Below are 24,323 nucleotides of genomic sequence, written 5' to 3'. Positions count from 1 at the left end.
TAAAATTGGACAATGTATTCATTAAGTAACTATTCATCATGAAACCCAGTATGAGAGAAGCAGCCCTTGAAAAATCTAGGCCTGTAGCCTTAGGAAACAGGGTTGAAATCCCACAATGGAATGTGGGCTCACAAGGGTTTAATTTATTCATTTTCATTAATTTCGAAACTGCATTTTCAAACTTATCTCTGCAACCATGAAGCCTGGAGACTTACTTGTTTTCAAACAAGTGAGTCTTTCATTTTAAGAAAATGCTTGGAGGCTACACCTATTGCTACAAAATAATAAACAAAGAACATTTAGAGATATATGTCTATACCGCCCAATACCCGAAAGCTCTCTGAGTGGTTCACAACATGTTTCTCATCTGGTGATCACTTTCTGATCCTTAATTGCCAAATGAACCCCGTGTTCCATGCTGCTCTCCCTGTCTGCCAGTATTTGCTAAAACATTCAAAACTTGCAACTCACTCAAGTTGTCCCATTGTTCTATAATAAGCTTGTAAACGATATTGTTATTCTAGCAACATCTTTGGGGTATTTTTAGCAGGGATCTCTCTGCCCACTGTAAACACGCACACCACGGGAACCTTAAAGCAAGGTACATATGCCAGCTAAGTACTGCTCAAGCAAAATTCAAGCAGCGAAGGGCACGTCCCCTCAGGACTATCACCAATCTTTCAAATGAAACCATGAGATGGATGTATCTAGAATTCCAGATCTGGCTGCAGCAGGTGGTGACAGAGCCAAGCCTGCAGTTGCTAAAGCCAGCATCCCACAAAAGGGTTTGGCTCCGTCCGCACAAAGTAACTCTTTAAAACTTGACACCGATAATTAGACAGGAGTCTGAGCTGGAGGCAGGTGGATGCCAAAACGGCTCTCTGACTGAGGGCTCTTCTCGGTCTCCCTGCCAGAGGCCCAGTTTGAATTTGGCACAGCTAACAAAGGGAAGTGTCAGATCTGTGGTGCTAAGCAAAACCAATAGGCTTCAAAATGTATATTTTAAATGCCTGTTGGGATGATGCAGCCACTCTGGTGGTGGTGATGTGTGTGTGCGTGTGCTGGTGGGTCCTAGCACTGCCTCCAAAAGAAGGAAGCACCAAGTGTAAGAGAGACGAGAGGGGAATCATGTAAATACAGGACATTCTTACCTTCTCTGCATGCTTCTGCTGAGCAGAGAGGGAGGAAAGTGTGTGCTCCACCTCAGATATCCTCTGGCGAGAGGACTGCAGCCGGGCAGCCAGGTCCTCGGCTTCTCCTGCTCAAGAGAAAACAAGGTGAGGGGGGGCGGGGGAGCAAGCAAGCAGACCACCAGGATGTGACCACCACCATATATTCCCCCCTCCCCACCATGTAAACAAGATCTGGTAACACGTCTTGTTGTACTTGCAGTTAAGCACCCTTGAGAATCACAGCGGCAAATGCTTGGGACGAAGGAGCCAGGCAAATGGAAGCCGTATCGGCCTGCTCTTCTTCTGTTTTTATCAACAGAAGAAACACCCGGGTGCTCTCAGGACAGGGTTAACAAAAGCTACCTTAATTAGGGTGACCCTATGAAAAGGAGGACAGGGCTCCTGTATCTTTAATAGTTGCATAGAAAAGGGAATTTCAGCAGGTGTCATTTGTATATATGGGGAACCTGGTGAAATTTCCTCTTCATCACAGCAGTTAAAGCTGCAGGAGCTATACTAGAGTGACCAAATTTAAAAGAGGGCAGCTTTAACTGTTGTGATGAAGAGGGAATTTCACCAGGTTCCCCATATATACAAATAACACCTGCTGAAATTTCCTTTTCAATACAACTATTAAAGATACAGGAGCCCTGTCCTCCTTTTCATAGGGTCACCCTACCTTAAGGCAACTAGGTGGTTAAACTACATGGTACTCAAAAAAAGGAGATACCATCAAAAAGTTTTATCTACTGACTGTACTAAAAAAAATACATGGGTGGCCTTGTATGTATGCATTGGCCTAGTAGCCAGAGATGACAAGGAACAGCATGCAGGCAAAAGAGCAGGGGGACGGGGGTGGGAGGGGTCTGTCCCTCTGTCATCTGTGCCCACTATAGAAACCAGGCAGAGGAGGGAGCCCAGCACAGAAATGTAGCAGGCCGCTGGAACTCTCCGTCCCTCATTTGCCAGCTCACAGCAGGATACTGAATATTTTTGCAGGCAACTGAACAATTTTGGGGTTATTTACAAGGCTGACCATGGGCCTTTACAAATAATGAGTCTGTTCAATGCTAGTCTACAGGTATTCTACAATTGTCTAAGTTTACGGTAGGATTTCTGGCATATTATTAATTGCTTCAATAGCATTCAATACATTATTTTGGAAAATTGTTGTGGGCTTTTTTGTGGGGGGGGGGGGGCGTTGTACTTCTGATTGATTTCAAGAACAAAAAAATAACACTGAACAGTACAGCTTGCTCCTAATATGATTCAACAGGGCCTCTAGGATGTACCCTGGCCGAACTTTTGTCACAGTTATACATGCCTTGGTTACTTCAAATTAGACTACAGCAACATGCTCCATTAGTCTGAAGTGTCTGAAAATACTGATTGTTGCAAAATGTGGCAGTATAGTCGCTGAGCATAGCTCCAGTCATGAGACTGTATTACAACTGTGCTTTAATAGCTGCAATTGGCCCCAATTTCAGGGGCCAATTTAAGAGGTGCTGGTTTTTTTACTTTTAAAACCCTAAACTTGGGACAAGAGTATCTGAAGACTCCTGTGAGGGTGGGGTGACAGGGTCAAGTGATCAAGTCTCTCTGCTCCAGGAAGACCAGCTCTGCTTGTGCCTGAGGACATTCAGGAAGCAGGTGAAAAATGATTTATTTGAAATGTGCTTTAAGGTCCTGCCTGACATTTCTGTTTTCTTATTTTTGCCTCTTGCTTTTGAGCCGTCACAGCGCGATTTTATTACTTGTTTTATTACATTTTGGGTGATAGTAAGCTGCTCTCAAGTGCCCTATTTGGGCAGGAAATGGGAGGGTAAAAATGGTTGTATGAACAAACATACATTATCGAAAGCTGGAATGATGCCACATGGCAGGTATTTCCAACATTCATAACGAAGGAGTTACTGAGGGCAGCTTCACACGGTCAATTCCCAACGAGCTTCCTGAAGCAAATTCCCCGTTGCCAACGTCTTAAAGCAGCCTTCCCCTACCTGGAGTCCTTTGGGAATTCTGAACCAACTCCCATCAGACCCAACCAGCATGGCTACAGGTCAAGGATTCTGGGAGTCGTAATCTAAAACATCTGGAGGACACTAGATTGCGGAAGGCTGTCTAAAGGGCTGGACAGCCAGAGCCAAACTTCAGGACTGGTGGTCATGTGCTGCACCTTAGAACCACCCACGATGACACAAGCATTTCCTCTATGCTAGCTAAAGCAGTGTGATCAGTCTCTTCTCCAAGGCTGAAGCACATTCCTTGATTTGTCAGTCTGAAGTCCCAAGGGTGTGTTGCCTACCTGCCTTCAGCCGAGCGGCCTGCTGTGTATGCGCAAGGGCTGTCTGCAGCTCCGATTTCTCAGAAACCAAGATTCCTATGGTCTGAATGTGGACCTTCAAAGAAAGCACAGGACAGCTAGATGAATGGGGTGCTACTGCCCAGACCCCCTTCATCACCGCAGCTGCTGAAAAGACAAATCGTAAACAGCAGGTGCTTTTCCCCAAATACACAGAGCGCAGCCAGCGAGCGCTAACGGGCTAAAAGAAGATGCGGAGGAGGGCGTTTTGCACCTGTAGCTGTTCTCGCAATGCCCCTTGCTCCTTTGAAAATTTCTGCTCAAACCCCTTCTTTTCCTGTGGAAACACAAAGTAAACATTTCAACATGAAAACCATACTCAATCGACGGCCTGTCTCTTATATCCCCAATATTCAATCCCCACAATGTTAAAGATGTAGTGCACTCTCTGACCACCCACCATGACTGCACACAAACCCCAGTGAAAAGAGGCTACCTTAGCTTCCCCTTTTTTATTCGTACACTGCCATTCACTTAGTTTTATTGGGGAGCTTCAGTTTCTCGCATTCTAACCAAAGCTGCAAATATTAGAGATCCCATACAAAATAACTAAATGAAAATGCATTCAGCTTAATACTTCCAAAATTCTAGTCCAAGAAACTGTTTCGAAACAAAATAGGAAGTATGTCAATAGTTCAAAATTAGGTGTTTTGAGCCAGCATTGTGAATCAGGAAACATAAAACTTGGGTTCCTAGCATTTTAAAGGATGGAAGATAATTCATTTTTAGTGAAAGAGACTCTGGTTATTTTCCCTTTATCACTAACAAATGCCAGGCAAAGTGAAAGTTGAACGAAAGCAGACCTTTATGCCGACTTGTTGACCAAGCATCTGGGCACAGAAGCATCTTAACCAAACCCAGTTTTCACAGCCAAGATGCTACAAATGTGTGTGTGTGTGTGTCAGTGGCTCTACGTGGCAGCCAATGCACAGAAGAGCTGCTCACTAGGTGGACCATTCCTATTGCATGGCAAGCCTCAGACCCATCTCAGCTCCTCACAGGAATATGCGGCCCTGGAGATGAAGCTAGCCAAGCAATGGGGGCAATGCACCCGGTGGGCTTCGAGTTGCCGTCTGGAATCCCCATCATACAGAAGAATTTCCACTTATGTAATTCTTTTCTCCAGTGCTAGGGTGCATCGGTATCACTCGTTCTCATTGTACACTTTGGCTCAGTTCAGACAACACGTTTCTCAATGGTAGTTTTAAAACTCCATGGTGGAATTTTACACCACCATTGAGAAATATGTTGGCTGGTGGGAAAACTCCATGCAATGGTGGAGGGGTTATTTTTATTTTTTTGGGAAAACACTCCATGCTGTGCAGAGGAGAGTTCCTACACAACCATTGTGTTGCGTGTTGTGTGGCAGGCTCTGTGGAGTTTTCCGTTGCGTTGATTTTTCCCACTGGCTACAGAGTTCTCTGGCAAGAGCTGCTCTAGGAGGGCCACTGGGATTGTTTTTTGGCAGCAATGGCTGATGGGATACCATTGGGAGGACCGGGGGAAGAGAGAGGGTGGAGGAACTGTCAATCAAACATTGTGATGGATTTTACTCAACTCCACTGTAGCCCACAGTCACACAACAGTGGAGTTATAACATATTTTGTGGTGAGTAAGTCCTAAAAACTCAACCACTGAGTGGAGTTTTCACACTACATTGACTAATGTGTTGTCTGAACTGAGCCTTTCCCTGCTTCTGAGGTGAAGAAATAACTCCAAGGCAGAGCATATTACCTTTTCCAGCTGATCCATTGCTAATACGTTCTGCTGTTTCTGCAGAAGGAGCAAAATGGATGCATTAATATTAACAGCAAAATTCCTGGACTTCTAGCTTTCCCCAGCTCATTGGGGATTACTCCTAGGGCTTTCCCAGTATTTGTAACATTTATTAGAATTAACACACCCTGGACCCCTGCCATAAATGAAAATAGTGGTCTATTTGGATTGGGAAACTATTCTTCATCTGTATCAACAGAAAGGCTGAAGGACTAATAGCTTTTCACCCTTATGATAAAAGGTGCCACCTACGATTGTCAAGGATTATTTAATGCAAAATTAAGTAAGATAGACGGGGAACCAGCGTTATACAGATTATACATTATACATATCAAACGTTTGAGCTCCACTGGTCTGTTTTTGTAGGGAGGCTGTTCTGTACAACTCAGTCTGAAACTTCAGCACAACCCAATAGTTGGTCCACTGAAAGGTAGCATCCAAAATAGTTCAAGGACTGATTGATATTTTGGGGAGAATTGAGGCAGCAATAGACCACTCAGGTATTTTTTGAAGGGGAGCATTTGTTTTGTTCCGGCCATACTGGGCAAGCCTTGATCCTGCAATCCATCAGAACAACACATAAACAGGTGTAACGCTACAGGATATGGGCAAAAATGCAGAAAAGGGACGCAAAAAGAATGTTATGATGAATAGTGGAAGTACTTCTTAATTTTAGCAGAGCAGTTGCGCAGTGGGGAAGACAAAATGCACACAAAATGGTGGGGGTGGGGAGATAAAGTCCAATGGTGCAGGATACAAGAGACAACAGCCCCACTGCAGTGGGTGATAATGTTCCAGTTCTGACACAATACCAAGTCACACGTCAGCAGATTTAGCTACTAGGCAGTATAAAATTGTAATAAATAAATAAATCATGGTGATCCTTGGGCTCTCACTGCCCTTCCCTCACTTTGGGCTGTGAATAAATCAAGTTTCTCAATACATCTGAACTCAGGAAAAGGTGGCTTATTCAAACTGTGTAAGTTGCTAAACCAGAAACTGAAGCCACGGTTGAAATAACCAGTTAGAATGAACCAGAGTTTCCAAATTCAGGCAGAATGGGTAACTGTGGTTAAATCAGGAAGCCGTCAATCTCCACCTCAACACGTGGAGGAGGAAGAGGAAGTGCCTGAGCCTGAAGTTCACTGTCATGCGGAGGGGTCGTAGCTCAGTGGTAGAGCCCCTGGTTTGCATGCAAAAAGTCCCAGGTTCAATCCACTGCTTTTCCAGGTAAGGCTGGAAACTCCGGAGTGTCTGAACCAGTATAAGGCAGCTTCCTGTGTCATCTGAACCTGGCCTCCAAATAAAATGATGCTGACAGCCTCAGGATCCAAATGCCTCCAGTAGCCCCTGACCTTTCCTCACTTGCTACCAGAGGCAAGAAGCCGTCTCCTCTTATCTTTCATGAAGGTCCCTCCCAATTTTCCTTGGGGGATAATTGATTTTGCAAGTTCTGAAATATTGCTAGGAAAATCTCAGGGCCTAACCACAAGCAAGAAGGAGCTCTGAGCATGCAACGTGAGTCCTACAGGAAAGAGGAATTCAGGTACAAAAGGGTGATCCAGAAATCCGCTGAAAGCCCTTCTCCATTGCACACTACCCTGAGGTTAGGCAGGGGGTGACCAGAGAGTCGGCCTTCTCAGACGCAGTGCCTCACGTTTGGAATGCCTTCCTCAGAGATGCCAGGCGTCTTTTTATTGCTGGGCAAAGATGCACTTGCTCCAGTACTCCAGGATGTTGCAACGGTTAACTTTAACTAGTGCTTTATGGCGGAGCCGGATTTATAGGATGGGTGCTGCTAGTTCCGTGTTGAATATATATAATTTAACTGTATTGTTTTATTCTTTTAACTACACACTGCCCTGGGAGCTTATGTGGAAGGGCAACTCATAAATTTCCTTAATAAAACGGCTGCAATGCAACATACAGCCACTGCAACATAGATCCTGCAGAATCCCATTTTTACCAAAAAAACAAAAAACCCACCAAGGCTTTTGCCCTTGTGTTTCAGGAGGAATGAGTAAGGCAATGCTGGAAAAATTTTAAGCTCACAGAGACCTAACACTTTTGTGCTATCAGGTAGGAGTTGATTCCCCACCTCACTCATCTCTCCACAAGGCTCATTTCAAGCACCTCAAAAGGTAATGCTAGCTCCTGAAAATCTGACGGTGACGTTGAGGAATTTAGGTTATTTTTTAAACAGCCTATTTGAACGTTTCTGATGCACTGAGATCATCCATGGCTTATCAATTTAGTTCAGGCTTCTCACTTCATCGCAATAGGAAACAAAGAATCATGACCTGTCATTAAGAAGGAGCCACAGTGAACGTTGGGTTTGTATGTTCTGCCCACCCCATCCCCTATCCTCTTCCAGTGTTGCTGGAAGGAGTTCACAAGCTTTTGCTTCTGTTTTAGGACTAACCGCAAATAAGCATTATGTCTAACTCAGTGAGTCTTAACTATGATTAGTTGAAATAAGCTAATTTTAAACCATAGTTTATGAAGCTAGCTTGTTTCAACTAACCGTAATTAATCAGAGTTTAGGGTTTAACTGAATTCAGAAAAAGAAAGCTTCCAATGTCATCCTCAAGGCTGCAGCAGAGGAGGAGAGAGCGCATGAGCCCAAGACTCATGCACTTAACTCCTGGACTACAACTCCTATAATCCCTGAAAGACCAATGTTTCCTCTTACGTCTAAACCAGACCTTAGAAACCAGCAGAAGGATCTGGAGGTGGAATCTTCTGTTTGCAACGTGAGACATCTTGGTCCAGTACAGCTCCCACTAAATCCAGTATGCTATGAATGCCCCCCCCTCTTTTTTTTTGTAAAGCTCAATTTTTTAGAAAAAGTTCAGTCATTTTTCCTCATCACAGCATTTGTGTTTTCTTTTTCTAGAGGAAAATTCTACACACTGAATAGAAGAGTTCTTCATGCTCCTGCCTGGTTAAAGGCAAATGGCAAAAGCCATTTGTGGGCAGTGCTCAAACACAAGGCAATTTAGCAATCCACTGAAATGCTGCAATGTGGGGGGGAATGGAAGGGATACAAAGAAAAGTACAATGCGGCAAAAAGACAGGCCATGCAACGAGCTGGGGAGGATGAAATGAAGGGGGGGAGAATTTCAAACAATGCAGAACTCTGCTGACTGAAAGCGGGCCGTACACATTCCTAGCTGAGTTTAAAAGGCAGCAAAATTCAGTAACAGAAGCAGAAGCAACCCATGCAAGCTAGAAGACAAACGGGCTCATTCACTGTGCCACAAATGCAGAAAAGACGATCACACACTATCCGCATGTTTGAGTCTAGCATATTTACCCTCAGTCTCTGCAGAAACAGATTCAGCAGAGCCAATAACGTCCACGTTAGGAAAGTTCAGTGGCAGCTCGCTATGCAAAGTTGTATCGCAGTGAGCCTTATTTTAAAGCATCTCTTAATCTGAGTTCCACTCTTTAACTTGGCAGTTTGTAACTGGCATTTGTATTATACAACGGGAGATGGGTTGGACCTCAGGTATGTGCACACAGATCTCCTCAGAGCCACCACAAACGAACAATTAATTCTAATCTCTAGAATTTCAATATGGGTGCATGTGCATTTTGCCATATTTTTCAGTGACCTCAATTTGGTTGCATCATCCCCCCGCCGGAATTACTGATGTGCAGTTACTGGTTAAACACTGCAAAAAATAACTTCATACCTCTGGTGGATTTCTCAGAACGAATGTATCCCATATGCAATTTTCAAATTATACATATTTTTTTGCGGGTGATTTCTCCTAAGATAAAGCATCCTTGTGCACATTTTTCCTGTACTACATGCATTTTTGTATGTGCAAACTTTGAACACAAACTTCAGGAAACTGTGGATACTGACATCCAGCTGCCTTCTGATTGCTTGCAGAGGGCTTCTGAGATTAGGCTGAAGGTCACAGGTTGTCCACTCCTGCTCTATGGGACAGACTAGCCAGGAACCTTTGACCCTCTCACATCCTCCACAAGGTAACCGTGCAGACACGGCATTCCTTGGGTATGCAGGCAGACAGAAATGACATGAATGCACAGGCATATGCTTGCTCAAAGTTTATGAAGCCAATGTTTTAGGTTTTGGACCCTGAATTCCGGACAGATCACAACAACTACTAGTCTCCGCTATGTGAATGACACTTTTGCTTGTGGCACAGTGGAAGGACCCAAAACCTTACAGACACCCAGAGAGCACAGAGGAGCAGCAAGACAAGGCCAAGCATGTCAGTCTGGTTGTTTCTTACCAGTTCCTCTATCTCTGAACTGAGCTGCTTGTTTGTTAGATTGCTGGAGTCTAGGGCTACTGCCAGCTCCTGGTAACGTGTCTGATGAGCACATGCAGACAGCAGGAGGAGAAGGAAGGGGGGAAAGGCAAATCATAAAAAAGGAGATAAAATGTTTAACATTACAGCTAAGCTACTTTGTGGCACCCCTCCCACACAAAAATACAACACAAAAATACAACACATACCCTCTATCCCTCTCAAACACTTGCTAAATACCAAAAGCTTAATCCCCATTTAAAAATAACTCAGGCGTTTGTGAACCGCCCAGAGAGCTCCGGCTATTGGGCGGTATAGAAATGTAATAAATAAATAAATAAAATAAACTTGAGGTGAGCCCTGCGTATTTCCAAAGTCCGGTCTGGAAGCCACTGCATGAGTCTTCATCCAAACACCAAGTAAAAGGGCAACTTACACTTTCTTTCTTCTTTTTTTTTTTAAGAGGGCAGGCATGTGTACTCAAGTCAGTTAGAACACATACTGGATACTTTACTGAATTATTCAAAGCAAGGCAAATTGACAAAAAGCCAGGGGCTGTGGACCTACCGCCATCACTTTCATGTCTGTGGAAGACGTGGCATTTTCCCCATTCACATAAGCCGTGGGCTGCAAAATATAGACGTTCATCAGCACAACATGTGACTGGCCACATATGATATATTATTCCACTGGCACATGTCAAGATTAATTTCAGTGAGATATCTCTTTAGCAGCAGAATGATACTCCTACAGAACTGGAGAATGAACTTGAAGGACATTTAGTATAACTCCCCTGTATTGAGACAGGGTCCCTTCAGAGACACACCTATCGTACAGGCTTTCTCTCTACAATTACCTAAACTGTAGGGGTAATGCAGAGAGGAAGAGGAACTAAATTAAAAAATGCTGGGAACATCACAGTAACGCAAGTAAGCTGCCAAGGAAGGAAATTGCGCTTCATGATATATGGAAAGGTGGAAGCAACTCCAGAGCAGATGTTGTTTTAGGCCTGGCTCCACAATGAGGTCACAATGAGATGGCAAAATACTGAGGTGGCACAATAGACTATGCTAAATTAGACTTCAAGGGAGGAATCACCTTTTTCAAATGCTCCCTTGCATGAAACAAATTCCTAGAGAACTAACACAACAGGGCACTAGTGGGAGTTAGAATTTTTCACCCTGATGTGCTAGCTTTCTGCTTGCAGGTGTTTTTTTAAAAAAAGTTATCTCGACCCCCTCAACCCATGATAGTGATGTAAATGAAACAGTCCTGGATAACATGACAAATATTATTAATAATCCTGTCATTTTAGTGCTGGCATTTCTACAATGCTTGAAACTGCTCCTCTTCTAGCAGTATCTAAACTGGATTCAACTGCTGAAGAGAAAACAAAACGCGCAGTACCAGTGCTGCCAGCCATGGTTCCACTGGTAAACTGCAAATACAGCCTCTTGAATGGCAATGCATTATCTTTAAGGTGCCACAGGCGGCTGCTATGGTTACCTCTCCAGAATTTGAACCTCTGGCTAAAAATCTGGCACACTGAAGGGCACTCAACTTCTTTAAGAGAACGTCTACACCATATTTTACATGTTTACCACTGAGTTGAGAGACTATATATCCCACTCAGATACTCTCCCCACTAACCACATGACACACTCAAAACAATCCTTTCTAGTTTCCAGTATGAAAACATCTTATTGTTTAATTGTCGGGCTGCAAAGACCTCTGTGATGACTGAAAAGTCCTGAGCTAGCTATTTAGCTCTCACTTGGGTATAAAAATAACTAAGTAGGACAAATCGGAAGAATCTGGCTATTACCTGATTGACCATGCCGTTAAGCTGCTCAGAGAGCTGGCGGAGACTCTCCGTCAATGAGAGGGACCTACAAAAGGAGGAAGGTGGATGTCTTTAATGAGGGGGGCTGGTAACACAATCCTTACGTTTAGTGGCCATCAGGGGGGACGGGACAATATTACAGACATTTAAATACAAAGAGAAGTCTCACCTATTTCCTTCCAAAGCATTTTTATGATCAGAGTCACAGATCTGTGAAATAAAACAGAAACATATAAGTATTCCAGAAAAGAGAAACATGCAAATTGCCACACACACACAGAGACAAGTCTAAAGCAGGAATGTTGAACGTCTTTTGGCCCGAGGGCCGTATTCCATTTCGGGGAAGCTTTCAGGGGCCACATGACAGTGGGAGGTGGGGCTGAAGGTAAGGCAGGCTGAAGGTAAAGGGGGCAGGCCCCAAAATACAAAAATAAATAAATAATCCAGCCTATTTTAGCTTAAAGCTCTTACTGCCCATAACTTAGGAGAGGCATTTCAACCTTTCAGGATGGAGAAAAAACTGCACAACAGCCAAGGAATCACCAAACAATCCATGGGGAAAGGGGGTGTGGTCACCAAGGGAGCCCTAGAGGCTTGGATTCAGCCCCCAGGCCTGGGGTTCTCTACCCCCAGTTTAAACACTTCAGAACAGACTGAGCCAATTCTTCCTTCTTAGTGACGCCTTACAGCATATACAGGCAGCTGGGGCCCATGCAGGTGCCCAACCTGAGCACAATTATGAAGTCGAGGGCAGCATTCAGGGACAACTGTCTGCACACACAACCGTCCCCATCATAATCCACCAAACCTGCCAAACAGCTGGACCAAACTTTGTGGAGCATAATTAAAACAAGGAAAAGTGGTAACGCAAGGATTACTCTCTCCATACACCATTTCCCCCCATCTTAACTGCACAGCCTACCCAGATGATTGGTGCTTCCCGGTGGGGTAGTGGATGGATGCGTCATAAGGGCTCAGTTCAGACAATACATTACTCTACGCAGTGTGAAAACTCCACTCAACGGTTGAGTTTGTAGGGACTAGTCACCACACAACATGTTCTAACTCCACCATTGTGTTACTGTGGGCTACCGTGGAGTTGAGTTAAAGGCAATGTGACATTTGATTGACAGTTTCTCCACCCTCTCTCCTCCCCTAGTCCTCCTGATGGCATTCCATCAGCCATTGCTGCAAAAAAACCAATCCCAGCAGCTCTCCTAGAGTGGCACTTGTTCCTTTCACCACTCTTGCCAGGGAACTCTGTAGCCAGTGGGAAATGTCTACTCAACACAACAGGAAACTCCACGGAGCCTGCCGCACAACAGACAACACAACGGTTGTGCAGGAACTCTCCTCTGCACAGCATGGATATTCAGTATGGAGTGTTTTCTAAAAAAAAAAAAAAAAACTCCACCATGGGGTGGAGTTTTCCCTCCAGACAACACATTTCTCAACGGTGATGCAAAAACTGCACTGTGGAGTTCTAAAACCACTATTGAGAAATGTATTGTCTGAACCGAACTAAGATCTCAGCACACGGGGAGGACAGGTTTAAACCTTCCCATCTTTGCATGCGGAGATGGAGGGGAAGTGTGTATGTGTGTCTTTGTGTGCATACCCGTGCATGCGGCCCTCATAGCCAAAACCCCTGTTTAACAGCATCTACTATTCCTTTATTCCCCTAAGAGCTGCTTCAATATAAGAAGGATAATGTAGAGCAGGTCTAGAAGACAAATTACATCTGTGACTTCTATTCTGCAGCACAATGCATGTAAGAGATTTTAATAAGCCCCATCTCTTAAAGGCTCAAGCACAGTGTCAGGTTGTTTGTCTATCACTACTTTGTCTTGTTAGGAATTTTTCACTTAACCCTTAATAAAAGTTCAGTAAAATTTATTACTTTAGCTCAGGGATGGGAATCTAATCTTGTAATTAAAGAGCTGCAACAGACATAGCAGGCCTTTAATATAAATAGCATGTAAACGGAAGTGAGACAGAAGGTGTCAAGCAAAGTTGGCTGACACAATCTACTCTTCGCTATTCTGAATTTACCACCTCAAAGTGGGGAAAACCTGAGTTACCCACAGGACATTATTATTATTTATTTATAAAGCGCCATCAATTTTCATGGCGCTGTACAGATATGTTATTGATATGTTATTTCCTCTAATATATAGCACTTTATCTCTAAAACAATAAGGACTAGAAGCGTTTTAAGAAGTGAAAGCTCGGCTCAAAAGATTCTAGAGAGCCTATGGGCTACAGAAAAGTGCTTAAAGGGGCGTGTTGTTTTTGTCACTGCTCTAGAATAAACCTCTTCCAATGACGCTACAATCAATAATGACTGCAGAGAGAGAGAAGGAAAAACAGCTGCTTGCGCACCCTAGATCTCTCAGTGTATTGTGGAGCCGTTTCCACTCATAGCTGCAACTTGCAGGGCGGCTGGCCAGTGTCATCACTGGAAAACCTGCGCTACCTTCGTCTCCCCCTCCCTCCTTACGTGAAGCTTGCTTTGTTTTGTATAGTACAGAAAAAAACATCTCAAGGGTATTCCTTACAAGGGACGTAAACATTCACAAACCTGTGACAGCTGCATGCTACCAGGACTTGGAGCGGCAGAGCTAGGCAAACTGTTGCTGTTAGACAATGTGGGAGCGCCAGCAGCGAGTTGTTCAGCATTATGAGTGGCAACATCACCATCACAGTATGCCTGTCACAAAACATACCACAAGTATTACAAGCACCATGCAGGTGAGGACACCGATGAGCACACCCATGCACCGTTTCTGTAAGCATTTGTAAAACCTAGAGGCAAATCAACAGGGCTCTGAAATGTCCATCTACAATGTTGTTCCACAGGGCAGGGCTAGTTCCCATGGCTGGAAGTTGCAAGGAAGCAGACTGGATGAGGGCTAATAAACTGAAACTCAATCCAGACAAGACTGAGATGCTGCTGGTGGGTGGTTCCTCTGATCGGATGGGGGGCGTTCAACCGGTTCTGGATGGGGTTGCACTCCCCCTGAAGGAGCAGGTTCATAGCTTGGGGGTTCTCCTAGAACCATCTTTGTAACTTGAGGCTCAGGTGGCCTCAGTGGCACGGAGTGCTTTCTACCAACTCCGGTTGGTGGCCCAGCTACGCCCTTATCTGGACAGGGATAACTTAGCTTCAGTTGTCCATACTTTGGTAACTTCCAAATTAGATTACTGCAATGCCCTCTACATGGGGCAGCCTTTGAAGACTGTCTGGAAGCTGCAGCTTGTGCAAAATGCGGCGGCCAGATTGATAGCTGGAACAGGGAGGTTTGAGCATATAACACCGATTCTGGCCCGCTTGCATTGGCTGCCTATACGTTTCCGAGCCCAATTCAAGGTGCTGGTTTTAACCTATAAAGCCTACATGGCTTGGGGCCGCAATACCTGATGGAACACCTCTCCCAGCTTGAACCTACTCGTACACTGTGCTCAACATCTAAGGTCCTCCTCCGAGTGCCTACTCCGAGGGAAGCTCAGAGGATGGCAACAAGGGAGAGGGCCTTTTCAGTGGTTGCCCCCAGACTGTGGAATGATCTCCCCGATGAGGCTCACCTGGCGCCAACATTGTTATCTTTTCGGCGCCAGGTCAAGACTTTTCTCTTCTCCCAGGCATTTTAACAGCATTTAACAATGTTAAGTTTGTTTTTAATGGACCCCAGAATTGTTGTTTTTAAATGGATACTGTTGTTTTTATACTGTTTTTTATGTTTTTGATGGTTTTTAAATTTTGTAAACTTTTAATGTTTACCATTTTTAATTGTTGTAAACCGCCCAGAGAGCTTCGACTGTGGGGCAGTATATAAATATAATAAAATAAATAAATAAATAAATAAATTTTGGATAAACATTAAGAGAAATTTCCTAATAGTGAGGGCTGTTCAGCAGTGGAACAGGCTGCCGCAGGAGTCAGTGGGTTCTCCCTCACAGAAGTATTTAAGCAGAGCCTGCACAGCCATCTGTCAGGAATGCATCCTGCCCCAAAGGTCCTCCATCCTCCAAAATCCCTTCCAACTCTCTGATTCTATGAAAAAATATAATTGTGAAATCTCCCACTGTTGTTTGGAAGCTTGCAGAAATTAATACTGTGGTTTCGTCTGCTATAAAGATGAAGGGAAATATCAGGCACAAGCAGAACAATGTTACACTGTCCCTTTACTTCTGCGGAGTGCACATCCCTGGGTAGAAAACTGATTTGGTTGGAATGGAAGATAATGACATATTACACCTGAGTTGAATGGAATACTCTTCTCTCTCAAGATGCTGTCTGTGGTTTCCAGGGCTCTGAAGTCAGAGGCTGAGAGTCAGAGACCAGATTCAGATAGAGCATAAAGAGAGATATTGACTGTTAGACCTGACTGAACTGGTACCTATTAACTCCAGATCAACAAGGAACAGATAATTGTCAGTGGAGGGGGGGGCAGGAGTGTCACCCTCATTCAGTCTGGACAGCTGTCATGCCCCGGTTGTATAGTATTACAATTGTTGAAGATGTCTTCTTCAAAGATGTTTAAACATTTTAATGTAATTTAAAGTGTTGCTAGTACGGTTAGTATCTGACACCCCACTTTTAACCTTCTTCATTCTATCCTAGCACATGGGTTCCCAAGATATGAGAACAAGAATAGCCCTGCTGAATGAGATCAAGGGTCCATCTCATCCAGCATTCTGTTCAGCTACTTGTGGGAAATCGACAGAGGGGACAAAAATTCTCATTTGTTAACTTTTTAATATCTCCTTTAACACATGGTGTTGGTCATTAATACAATGAGCCAGCCGAAATGGCAAAAGCTCCTTCTCAACAGAAATCTCTTAAGCTGGTAACACATGAACAGTTTGGGAAGAGATTATGTGTTGGTAACTTTGAATGTGCCAGGCTGCCCCGACACATCTGAACATACAATTTTTTCCTGCAGGGTCTGTTTTGACTGGGCATTCCTCTCACAGCAGGGCTGTGTGTACACCTACATACACTCACACACACCAGCCATGCAAGGAGTGGCATGTCTATAGAGGGGAGCTTGCTCACTGTGAACAGCCTCCTCCTCTGATGTGGAGGGGCCACGTGTGGTCATGGAGGGAGCATACACATGTACACCAGGCTCTCCTCTACAAATATGCTTCCCAAAACAGGGATGGCCACGGGTGGAGCATGTCCCTGACTTCCTTCATGCAATGGTTTATCATAGGGCTACTGTCTCAGATAATACTTAGACAGCACTTCTAAGTGCGAAATATTTTACACATCTCATTTAATGTCACAACCTGTGGTATAAGTTAATATGGGCAGACAGCATGTTATTGTCATTACACTGGTTAGAGCACTAGGACAGGAGGGACTCAAGTTCAAAACCTCACTGGGCGACCTTGGGTCAATCAATCTCTCTCAGCCTAACCTACTTCACAGGTTTGTTTTGAGGCTGAAATGGGTGAGGGGAGAACCATGTATGCTACCCTGAGCTCCTTGGAAAAACAGCAAGTCAGGAAAATATTAAACAAAGATATCACCCATTTTACAAGTGAAAGCAGTCCTGATAGCACAAATAAAAACTTGGACATGGGTCAAAATGCTCACGCCCCTGGCTGCCTAATACCAACTCGGATTGAACTATGGCATTCTATGCTAGTATATCACTCAAAATAACCCCACTTCTACACATCAAAGGATTAGTACTCTATTTCCAAAGCTATAAGCATAAACCTGGCCATCGTCCCAAGACCAAATGTTTTCATTGGGCAAGCAAGAGCAATGTGTTTCCTCTTAAGGGGAAAACTTCATTTCTCCATCCACCTGATTTGTCCTAAAGATCAAGGTAAATATATTATTGAACCTGGGCCTATGACACAAGCTGGCAATCCTTGTGTACAGCCCACTCTGTCCCTAAAGAGCTACTGGGAGAGAGCAGGTGATTCCGTGCAGTAAGGCCTTTCCAATGCAGTGGCCAGATTATGGAATAGCTTTCCCAGAAAGATATGCCTGGCCCTCTCATTACCCACATTTAGAGGGGTGGTGAAGACTATGCTATTTCAGAGCATTTTTATTCTTTTAGGTATGTTGCCTCTTTGAGTATTTTTTTTAGTCTGCTATTTGTATTTTTAACTTCTTTAATATTGCAATGTTATTCTATGTATTGCAAGCCACCTTGAATGTACTGTATTTAGAAAGCTGGGATATTGAATGAATGAATGAATGAGTGAATAAAATATAAGCCTTGTAAGGCAGGCCTCTCTTATTTTCAAGTTACAGAGGAAGAATTGAGGCTGGTCCTTGGGTTTCTCAGGTCCAAAATTAACTCTTTTTCAGGGAGCATTCTTGAGAAATTACTAGAAGACTGATCCTATATAATACAAAGGGCAACTTCAGCCACTAGCTACACCTTCTCACAAGCTATCTGGCCTTATAGGAGATGGGACTTTTAACATTCTTACAATTGTTGAATCTCTTGCAACAGGGGCAGAGGCCAAATTCAATTTCAGATATGCTCTCAGGGGTCACACAGCAAGATCTTGAAGAGAACACCAGTGTTATCTATCACCATAAACAGGTCCCACGTTTTGCCCCTGATCTGGAAACCAACGTGCTTACTTTGGTATCTGAATTCAAATGGAATAGAAGCTGTAGGCTGAAATGGCACCACAAAATTGAATGTAAATATTTGGGGGATATAACCAACACCAAATACAAAAGCTTTATTTTTAAAGTTTCTAGCTGACTTATTTCTTATCTTTGTAAGCCTTTTTGGCAGCCTTTTTGGCTAAAGGGCGGAATAAAAATGCTATAAATAATAACACAGAAAGAAACAACTATATGAACCGTCCTTTATTCCCAAAATGTTTTGATACCTATGATCTTCTGCAAGAAAAAGTTACTTGCATCTATTCCTAAAACATAAAAAACTTTTTAAAAATCACAGCTACAACCCAGCGTTTTATTTTTAGTTACATGGAACTTGGACTGGTAAAATCCACCGAAAAGTAAAGGTGTATGCCAGCAGTCATTGGTAATGCCTCCTGCCTAGGCATATCTGAATTATTCCCCAGACTTTATCACACGTACAGGTTTCATTACTTGTCAAAACATGAGTTGGCATGAATAACTACAGAGCTCATCCAGCAGGCCAACAATTTGATTAGAGATGAGCAAGAACATGCCCTTTGAGGTGAGGCGCTTCTAAATAAAACACTGACAGAGAGAAAAGAAAATCAGGAGAAGTCAAGTCCCGCCTGTAGTCCACAGTGAACAATGCCATTTATGCATTCATTCACCATCACCTTGGAAACAGAACAAGGGGGGGGATCTCTCTCCAGCCAATCTCTTCCGAGATGCCTCACATTATTTCAAAGCAGCTGCTCTAAGCAAAGCTATCTTAGAAGTCCAAGGAGCTGCCCTTCCTCAGCCTTGTAATTTGAAGCAAGTTCAGGGAAATGCACACAAGGGGGGGGGGGAAGGCAGGTTAAAAATAGCTCAGTGTTAATGATGGCAACATTCACATAGCTGACAACAAAAATCAGACATCTATTCCACCCATTCCCATTAAAATCCTAATTTTTAAATAGGATCAGAAGCATGCAGTATAGACAGCAAGCCAGTCGGACAGATTCTGAATGCTGCCTCACCTTCCTCTTGTCCAATGAAGGTATGGCTACCCCATTGGAGCGGTTAAGGTCTGACACCAGCACCTTCAGAATGTTCTGAATCTAAACAGGGTGAAAGAAAAGGGGAAAGAGAAACAGCTGAGAAAAGGGAGAGAATGAGAACATTGATCAATGGGTTCTTGAAGCCAAAGGAACAAGAAAAAGGACACTGGCTGAGATCTGAGATCCTAATAACACCAAGATGGAAGTAAGTTCCACTGAAATCAGTGGAAACTGCTTGCATATAATCTGTTTAGTACCAGGATGCAACTCCTTCACCCCAAAGGTGAATTCAAAAACATCCTTATTAAGTACTCCCAAGATACAACTGTGGAACCAAATGCTTAGTTCTACTGAGTTACCTGACCTTATCTGAACTACCAAAGCCAGAAAGAGAGCACAGCCTTGTTCAAGTTCTTATAAGGTTAACATTATTTTCAAGCAGAATTGGAAGTGAAACATTTTTGCGCAAATAAAATACTAAGTAAACCACTCACATTTTCAGGGGACTCTCTGCCATCTTGAGTTGGCGTCTCTGGCCTACTTCCTTCTTTACCTTTGCGTTTCTTCTTGGCTCCGGCTGCTGAGCCAGGGCTATTCTTCTGCTGATATTCTTTCAGCTGAGAAAAGGGGAAAACAACTAAGTAAACCTTCTATGTCCGAAAGTAAGAGCTGAAATAGAAAGAGCTAGAATAGAAAACACAATCAGGAGATTAGGAAAACATCCCAGTATGGTTACTGAACTTAACAGGGGACGCCCATGTGTGAAACTTTTTCAGACTACAAGTTTAAACAAAATAATTGTGGTGTTAAAAACCCCTGGAATGTTAGGCCTTATTTTATGTTAGGTGCAGCTACAAGAGGTGAACTTTTAGGGTTCTATTTCACTGATCTAGTAAAACTTTTACAAACTCCATTTACTGCTGCATCTCAACAATAGCAAAAATGGCAGAAAACAAACCTCACTATGGGACAACATATACTTTTCAGAGCACACAATGTTATCAGAAGGGACCTTCAGAAAGCTTTTTGCAACATCTGAGGCTGACAACGCCACCAGGCTCAAATCTTGCAAACATCTGCAACGTTGCTAACATATAGCACCCTTAACAAATAATTACTGATTTGGGTCAAATAGCTACATATATATTAGCATCTGAAGGACATAAGGCTGGTGCCAAGAAAGGTGAAATTTTAAAAATAATAACTTTCTAGCATTTAAGCATTCAAGATGTCTGTGAAGAAAGCCCAGGTGCTTAACTGCCCAGGCACTTCGCATTTTGAAATATTTTTTTCTAATTCTGCTTGTGGGCTTTCTTCACAAACAGAATTAGGGGGGCAGGAATAATTTAAATTGCTAGGTGCCTAAACAGTTAGGCATGTGGGATTTTCCTAGACATATCCACAAGGCTAAGACTCCAACAGAATATTATAGCCCAGTTCTAACCATCTTTACAATGAAATGCTAGCTTGTCACTACAGAGAAATTAATCTTAACAATACAACCATGTCTAGGGTTGGGCTTTTATAGCAAGCTCTCTGTAGCATGCATCAAGTGAAATATTTATATACATTTGTTTGATGTTGCCAAGCCTGGTTACATATAGATTTAAAGAATGCTTCCCCAACACTTTTATGCTATTGTATCAGCTGTTAAAAGCATGAGACAACTAGGAAATGTTATTACTCAATATTCTACCCTCAAAGCTCATCACTCTTGTCAGTACGATATCTATGCCAGATATATTGGCAGGACAGTGGGAATTTTGAAAGCCTAAGTCAGTCATATGCACTGGCAATAAGCCTGTCACCAAACCACATCATACTAGCATATATTTCCCTACCAACTCTTAGCATTACAAGTCTTCTTCTCACACATCTTTCCACTGTGGCCACACTGATAGAGAGAAAAAATTGTACCACTGAGATGAAGGCAGTGGGATATGTATGTGGAGTCTACTGGCAACTGGTATCGATTTAAAAGCTACACTTTCCTTCTTCATTCAATGAAGCAATTACTACACAGAAGAACCAAAGTTAAGGTGGCATCAAAGTCCAAAAAGAGTATTTTAACAGGATTGTTCCTACATACATATCTCCCATTTGTTATTTGACTCCACAAATATTATAATAAGGCAATGCAGCAGCACAAAATAACAGTAAACTAGTGTTATGTTGCCTGTTGCCACCTTCCACTTCACACACTCAATTGGCTACCATACATGGCACATGTTGAACAACTCCTTTGCCCATGGCTGACCTTGCCCATATCCTTTCTAGGGCAGGCACAAGGGATAAAGCACTGCCCTGAAGAAGTCACTACCCTAGTTTTGCAACAGTCTATTTTCCAATGACAATTTTTCAAAGCTGTCTGTAGCAGTAGAGTTACAATGCATCCAAGATTACATGGTAAAATCATGTGACTATTTTGAGGCAGTATTTGCACAATTGGCATGTGAGTACAGAACCATCTTGAAGGCATCGACATTGCCACCCTACTGCCAGAAAATCCGGGCATGCCACATAGGGATGTGTAATGTACCCAAAATTTTGGACAGATTCCCAGAATTTGCTGCCATTTGTACTGCATCCAAATTTCTCACCTGAGGCAGCAGCTTCACCTGGCCTCATGATATGGTTGTATCTGTTTTGCTCATTACAGGCCTCTGTATGTGAATGCTGTCTCCTCTAGCCATGAACACAAACCAGGTGCAAAACTAAGAAGGGCACCCTTTTAGACCTCTGGCTACTTTATGAGTATGTCAAAGTGTGGGGAACACTGTTATCTCAATGTCAATAGTGCGAATGTATTGGGGGAATGTGTGTATTGTCTACAGATTCTCAACACAAATAATGCAAGATGGAGAATTTGAAGATGGATTGTAAGCTTTAGACTGACCTCCCAGCTATTAAGGGAAATACTCTCCAATACCTCTCAAAGACCTCTAAAGGACAAATTCTGGAGAAGCACAAGAGAATTTCCACTGACACTTCAGTGGGAGGGTGGGGGTGAAAGAAAATCTCTTCCTCAAGAGCCATATATGTGGGAGTCAATACACACTAGGTTGCTGGAAAAGGAGACTGAGTTTTTATGTTGCTTTATTAAAATTTAACTGAAGTTTTTTCCCCAGCTCAAGTGTTACAGCCGTTGTAATATTTCACAATATATGTTGCAATATTGACATGCCTCTTATTCTTTTTTCTGAAATTGTTAAGGTGCTTACTAAGGTGGAAGGCCAACCGTATTTATACATGAGAGATTTACTCTCAGGCATCCAAGAAGTGTGTCTAGGATGTTTTATAACAAAGAAAGGTCTTCCCTGCCCCCCAAAAAACTATATTTGGGGAATCCCTTTCCATGTATTCAAGGGATGTATATAAGGTGTTTAGTAAAGGGCGCAGTTTAGTAAAGGGTCCAACGTTAAACCAATATGTCATCAATCGTTTTCCAAGCATTCAGAGTGTGTGTGTGTGTGTATACAGAAAAGGTGTTTAATAAGAAGGATTAATAAGAGGTCTCCATGCAATGCCCCCCTGAAACAATATGGGAAGGTTCCCTCTTTCATACGTTCAAAGGATGTGTCTAAGATGTTTTATAAGAGGGGGTCCTCCTCCTTCCCTCTTCCAGGCATTGAAGGGATGTTTAATAAAATTAAACTAAATGTAAACGGAGGTGGGGGGAGCCTCTTCCAGGCATTCATTTAAGGTATCTAATAAGAGAGGGTCTACCTCACCCATTAAATGTATATGGGAGACCCCTTTCAATGCCTTCAAAATGATGTATCCAAAGTATTTAATAAGGGAGGGAAGTCTCTTCTAACCCACACTAAATCTATAGGGGGGGGACCTTCTAGACTTTCAAGGGAGTGCTTCTAACATATTATATAAAAATAGGAGGAGGTCTCCCAACCCATATTCACTAAACTTATAGGGGGAGATGCCTCTTCTAGACATTCAAGGGGTGTCTCTAAAATATCTACTATCCACAAGAAGCTTATATGGAGGGAACTCTTTATACCTCCAAGGGGCATTTCTGAGTTATTTAATAAGGGGAAGGGTCTCCAACCCAACACTCGCTAAACCCATAGAGTAGGAGAACCAATTCCAAGCCTGAGATATCCAAGAACATATCTAATAACAGACGCCCCCTCCAAACACAAAACTTTATGGGTGACCAGTCTTTCAAGCCTCCAAGGGGCATTTCTGAGATATTTAATAGGAGTCTCTCTCTAAACCTTTAGAGGGGGGAGCCTCTTCCAAACCTATCTAATAAGAGGGGATCTGCTCTCCTCACACCCACTAAACTTATAGGGGGGGCTCTTTCAAGCCTCCAAGGAGCATTTCTGAGGTATTTAATAGAAGGGGTTCTCTAAACTTAGAGGGGGGAGCCTCTTCCAGACCTATATAATAAGAGGGGATCTGCCCTCCTCACACCCACTAAACTTATACCCCCCCCCCCGCTCTTTCAAGCCTCCAAGGAGCATTTCTGAGGTATTTAATAAAGGGGGTGGATTCTAAACTTATAGGGGGATGAGCCTCTTCCAGGCCTCCAAGGGGTGTGTCTAAGGTGTCTAATAAGAGGGGATCTCCCCCCCCACAAAGACACTAAACCTACATGGGGGGACCCCTCTTTGAAGCCTCCAAGGAGCATTTCTGAGGTATTTAATAGGGGGAGTGGATTTTAAACTTATAGGGGGAGGAGCCTCTTCCAGGCCTCCAAGGGGTGTGTCTAAGGTGTCTAATAAGAGGGGATTCCCCCCCCCCCCCGGCACAAGAACACTAAACCTACATGGGGGGACCCCTCTTTCAAGCCTCCAAGGAGCATTTCTGAGGTATTTAATCGGGGGGGGGTGTCCCCCCACCACGCATTCACTCAGCCTCTCCCAGGCCTCCCAGGGCCGTTGCCTGAGGTGTTTATTAAGACGAGGGCCCCCTCCCTGCCATTAAGCCTCCGCGGGGCGGGATTAGGCCTCCACGTATACAGGGGGGGGGAATGTCTGGGGGCGTGTCTGAGCCCGAAGGTGCCGTCCAGGGCGAGGAGGCCCCACCGGGCCGCCCCGCAGGTCCTTAGGCCTGAGGAGAAGCGTCTCCGTCTCCTCCTCCTCCCCCCCCCCTCACGGCCCCGGCTTCTTTACCTTCTTCTTGGCCGCCGCCAGCTTGCTCTGCCTGCTGCCGTCCGCCATGTCCGTGCCGGGCCCGGGCCACGTCAGCCCGGTGCG

General features: G+C 43.7%; 1 protein-coding gene across 3 annotated transcripts in view; it reads right to left on the bottom strand.

Annotated features, from left to right (window-relative positions):
• The window catches only part of GOLGA2 (golgin A2), a 44,407-nt gene extending 20,084 nt beyond the window's left edge, over positions 1 to 24,323 (bottom strand). Inside the window, exons 1-12 of one of the 3 annotated variants that reach the window (XM_063144570.1) lie at positions 24,240 to 24,323; positions 19,602 to 19,724; positions 19,087 to 19,167; positions 14,021 to 14,149; positions 11,609 to 11,649; positions 11,422 to 11,485; positions 10,164 to 10,223; positions 9,579 to 9,659; positions 5,269 to 5,307; positions 3,749 to 3,811; positions 3,478 to 3,571; positions 1,152 to 1,258 (exon numbers count right to left, since the gene is read on the bottom strand). In XM_063144570.1, the coding sequence (XP_063000640.1) occupies positions 1,152 to 1,258; positions 3,478 to 3,571; positions 3,749 to 3,811; positions 5,269 to 5,307; positions 9,579 to 9,659; positions 10,164 to 10,223; positions 11,422 to 11,485; positions 11,609 to 11,649; positions 14,021 to 14,149; positions 19,087 to 19,167; positions 19,602 to 19,724; positions 24,240 to 24,287 (930 nt within the window). In that variant the 5' untranslated portion in view covers positions 24,288 to 24,323. The remainder of the gene's footprint in view (positions 1 to 1,151; positions 1,259 to 3,477; positions 3,572 to 3,748; positions 3,812 to 5,268; positions 5,308 to 9,578; positions 9,660 to 10,163; positions 10,224 to 11,421; positions 11,486 to 11,608; positions 11,650 to 14,020; positions 14,150 to 19,086; positions 19,168 to 19,601; positions 19,725 to 24,239) is intronic. The other 2 variants (XM_063144572.1, XM_063144571.1) reach the window with 2 other exon arrangements.

Source organism: Elgaria multicarinata, chromosome 19, assembly GCF_023053635.1.
Source record: "Elgaria multicarinata webbii isolate HBS135686 ecotype San Diego chromosome 19, rElgMul1.1.pri, whole genome shotgun sequence".
Classification (NCBI taxonomy): domain Eukaryota; kingdom Metazoa; phylum Chordata; class Lepidosauria; order Squamata; family Anguidae; genus Elgaria; species Elgaria multicarinata.
The sequence above is the reverse complement of the archived record's forward strand: the minus strand, read 5'-3'. Positions and strand labels throughout refer to the sequence as shown.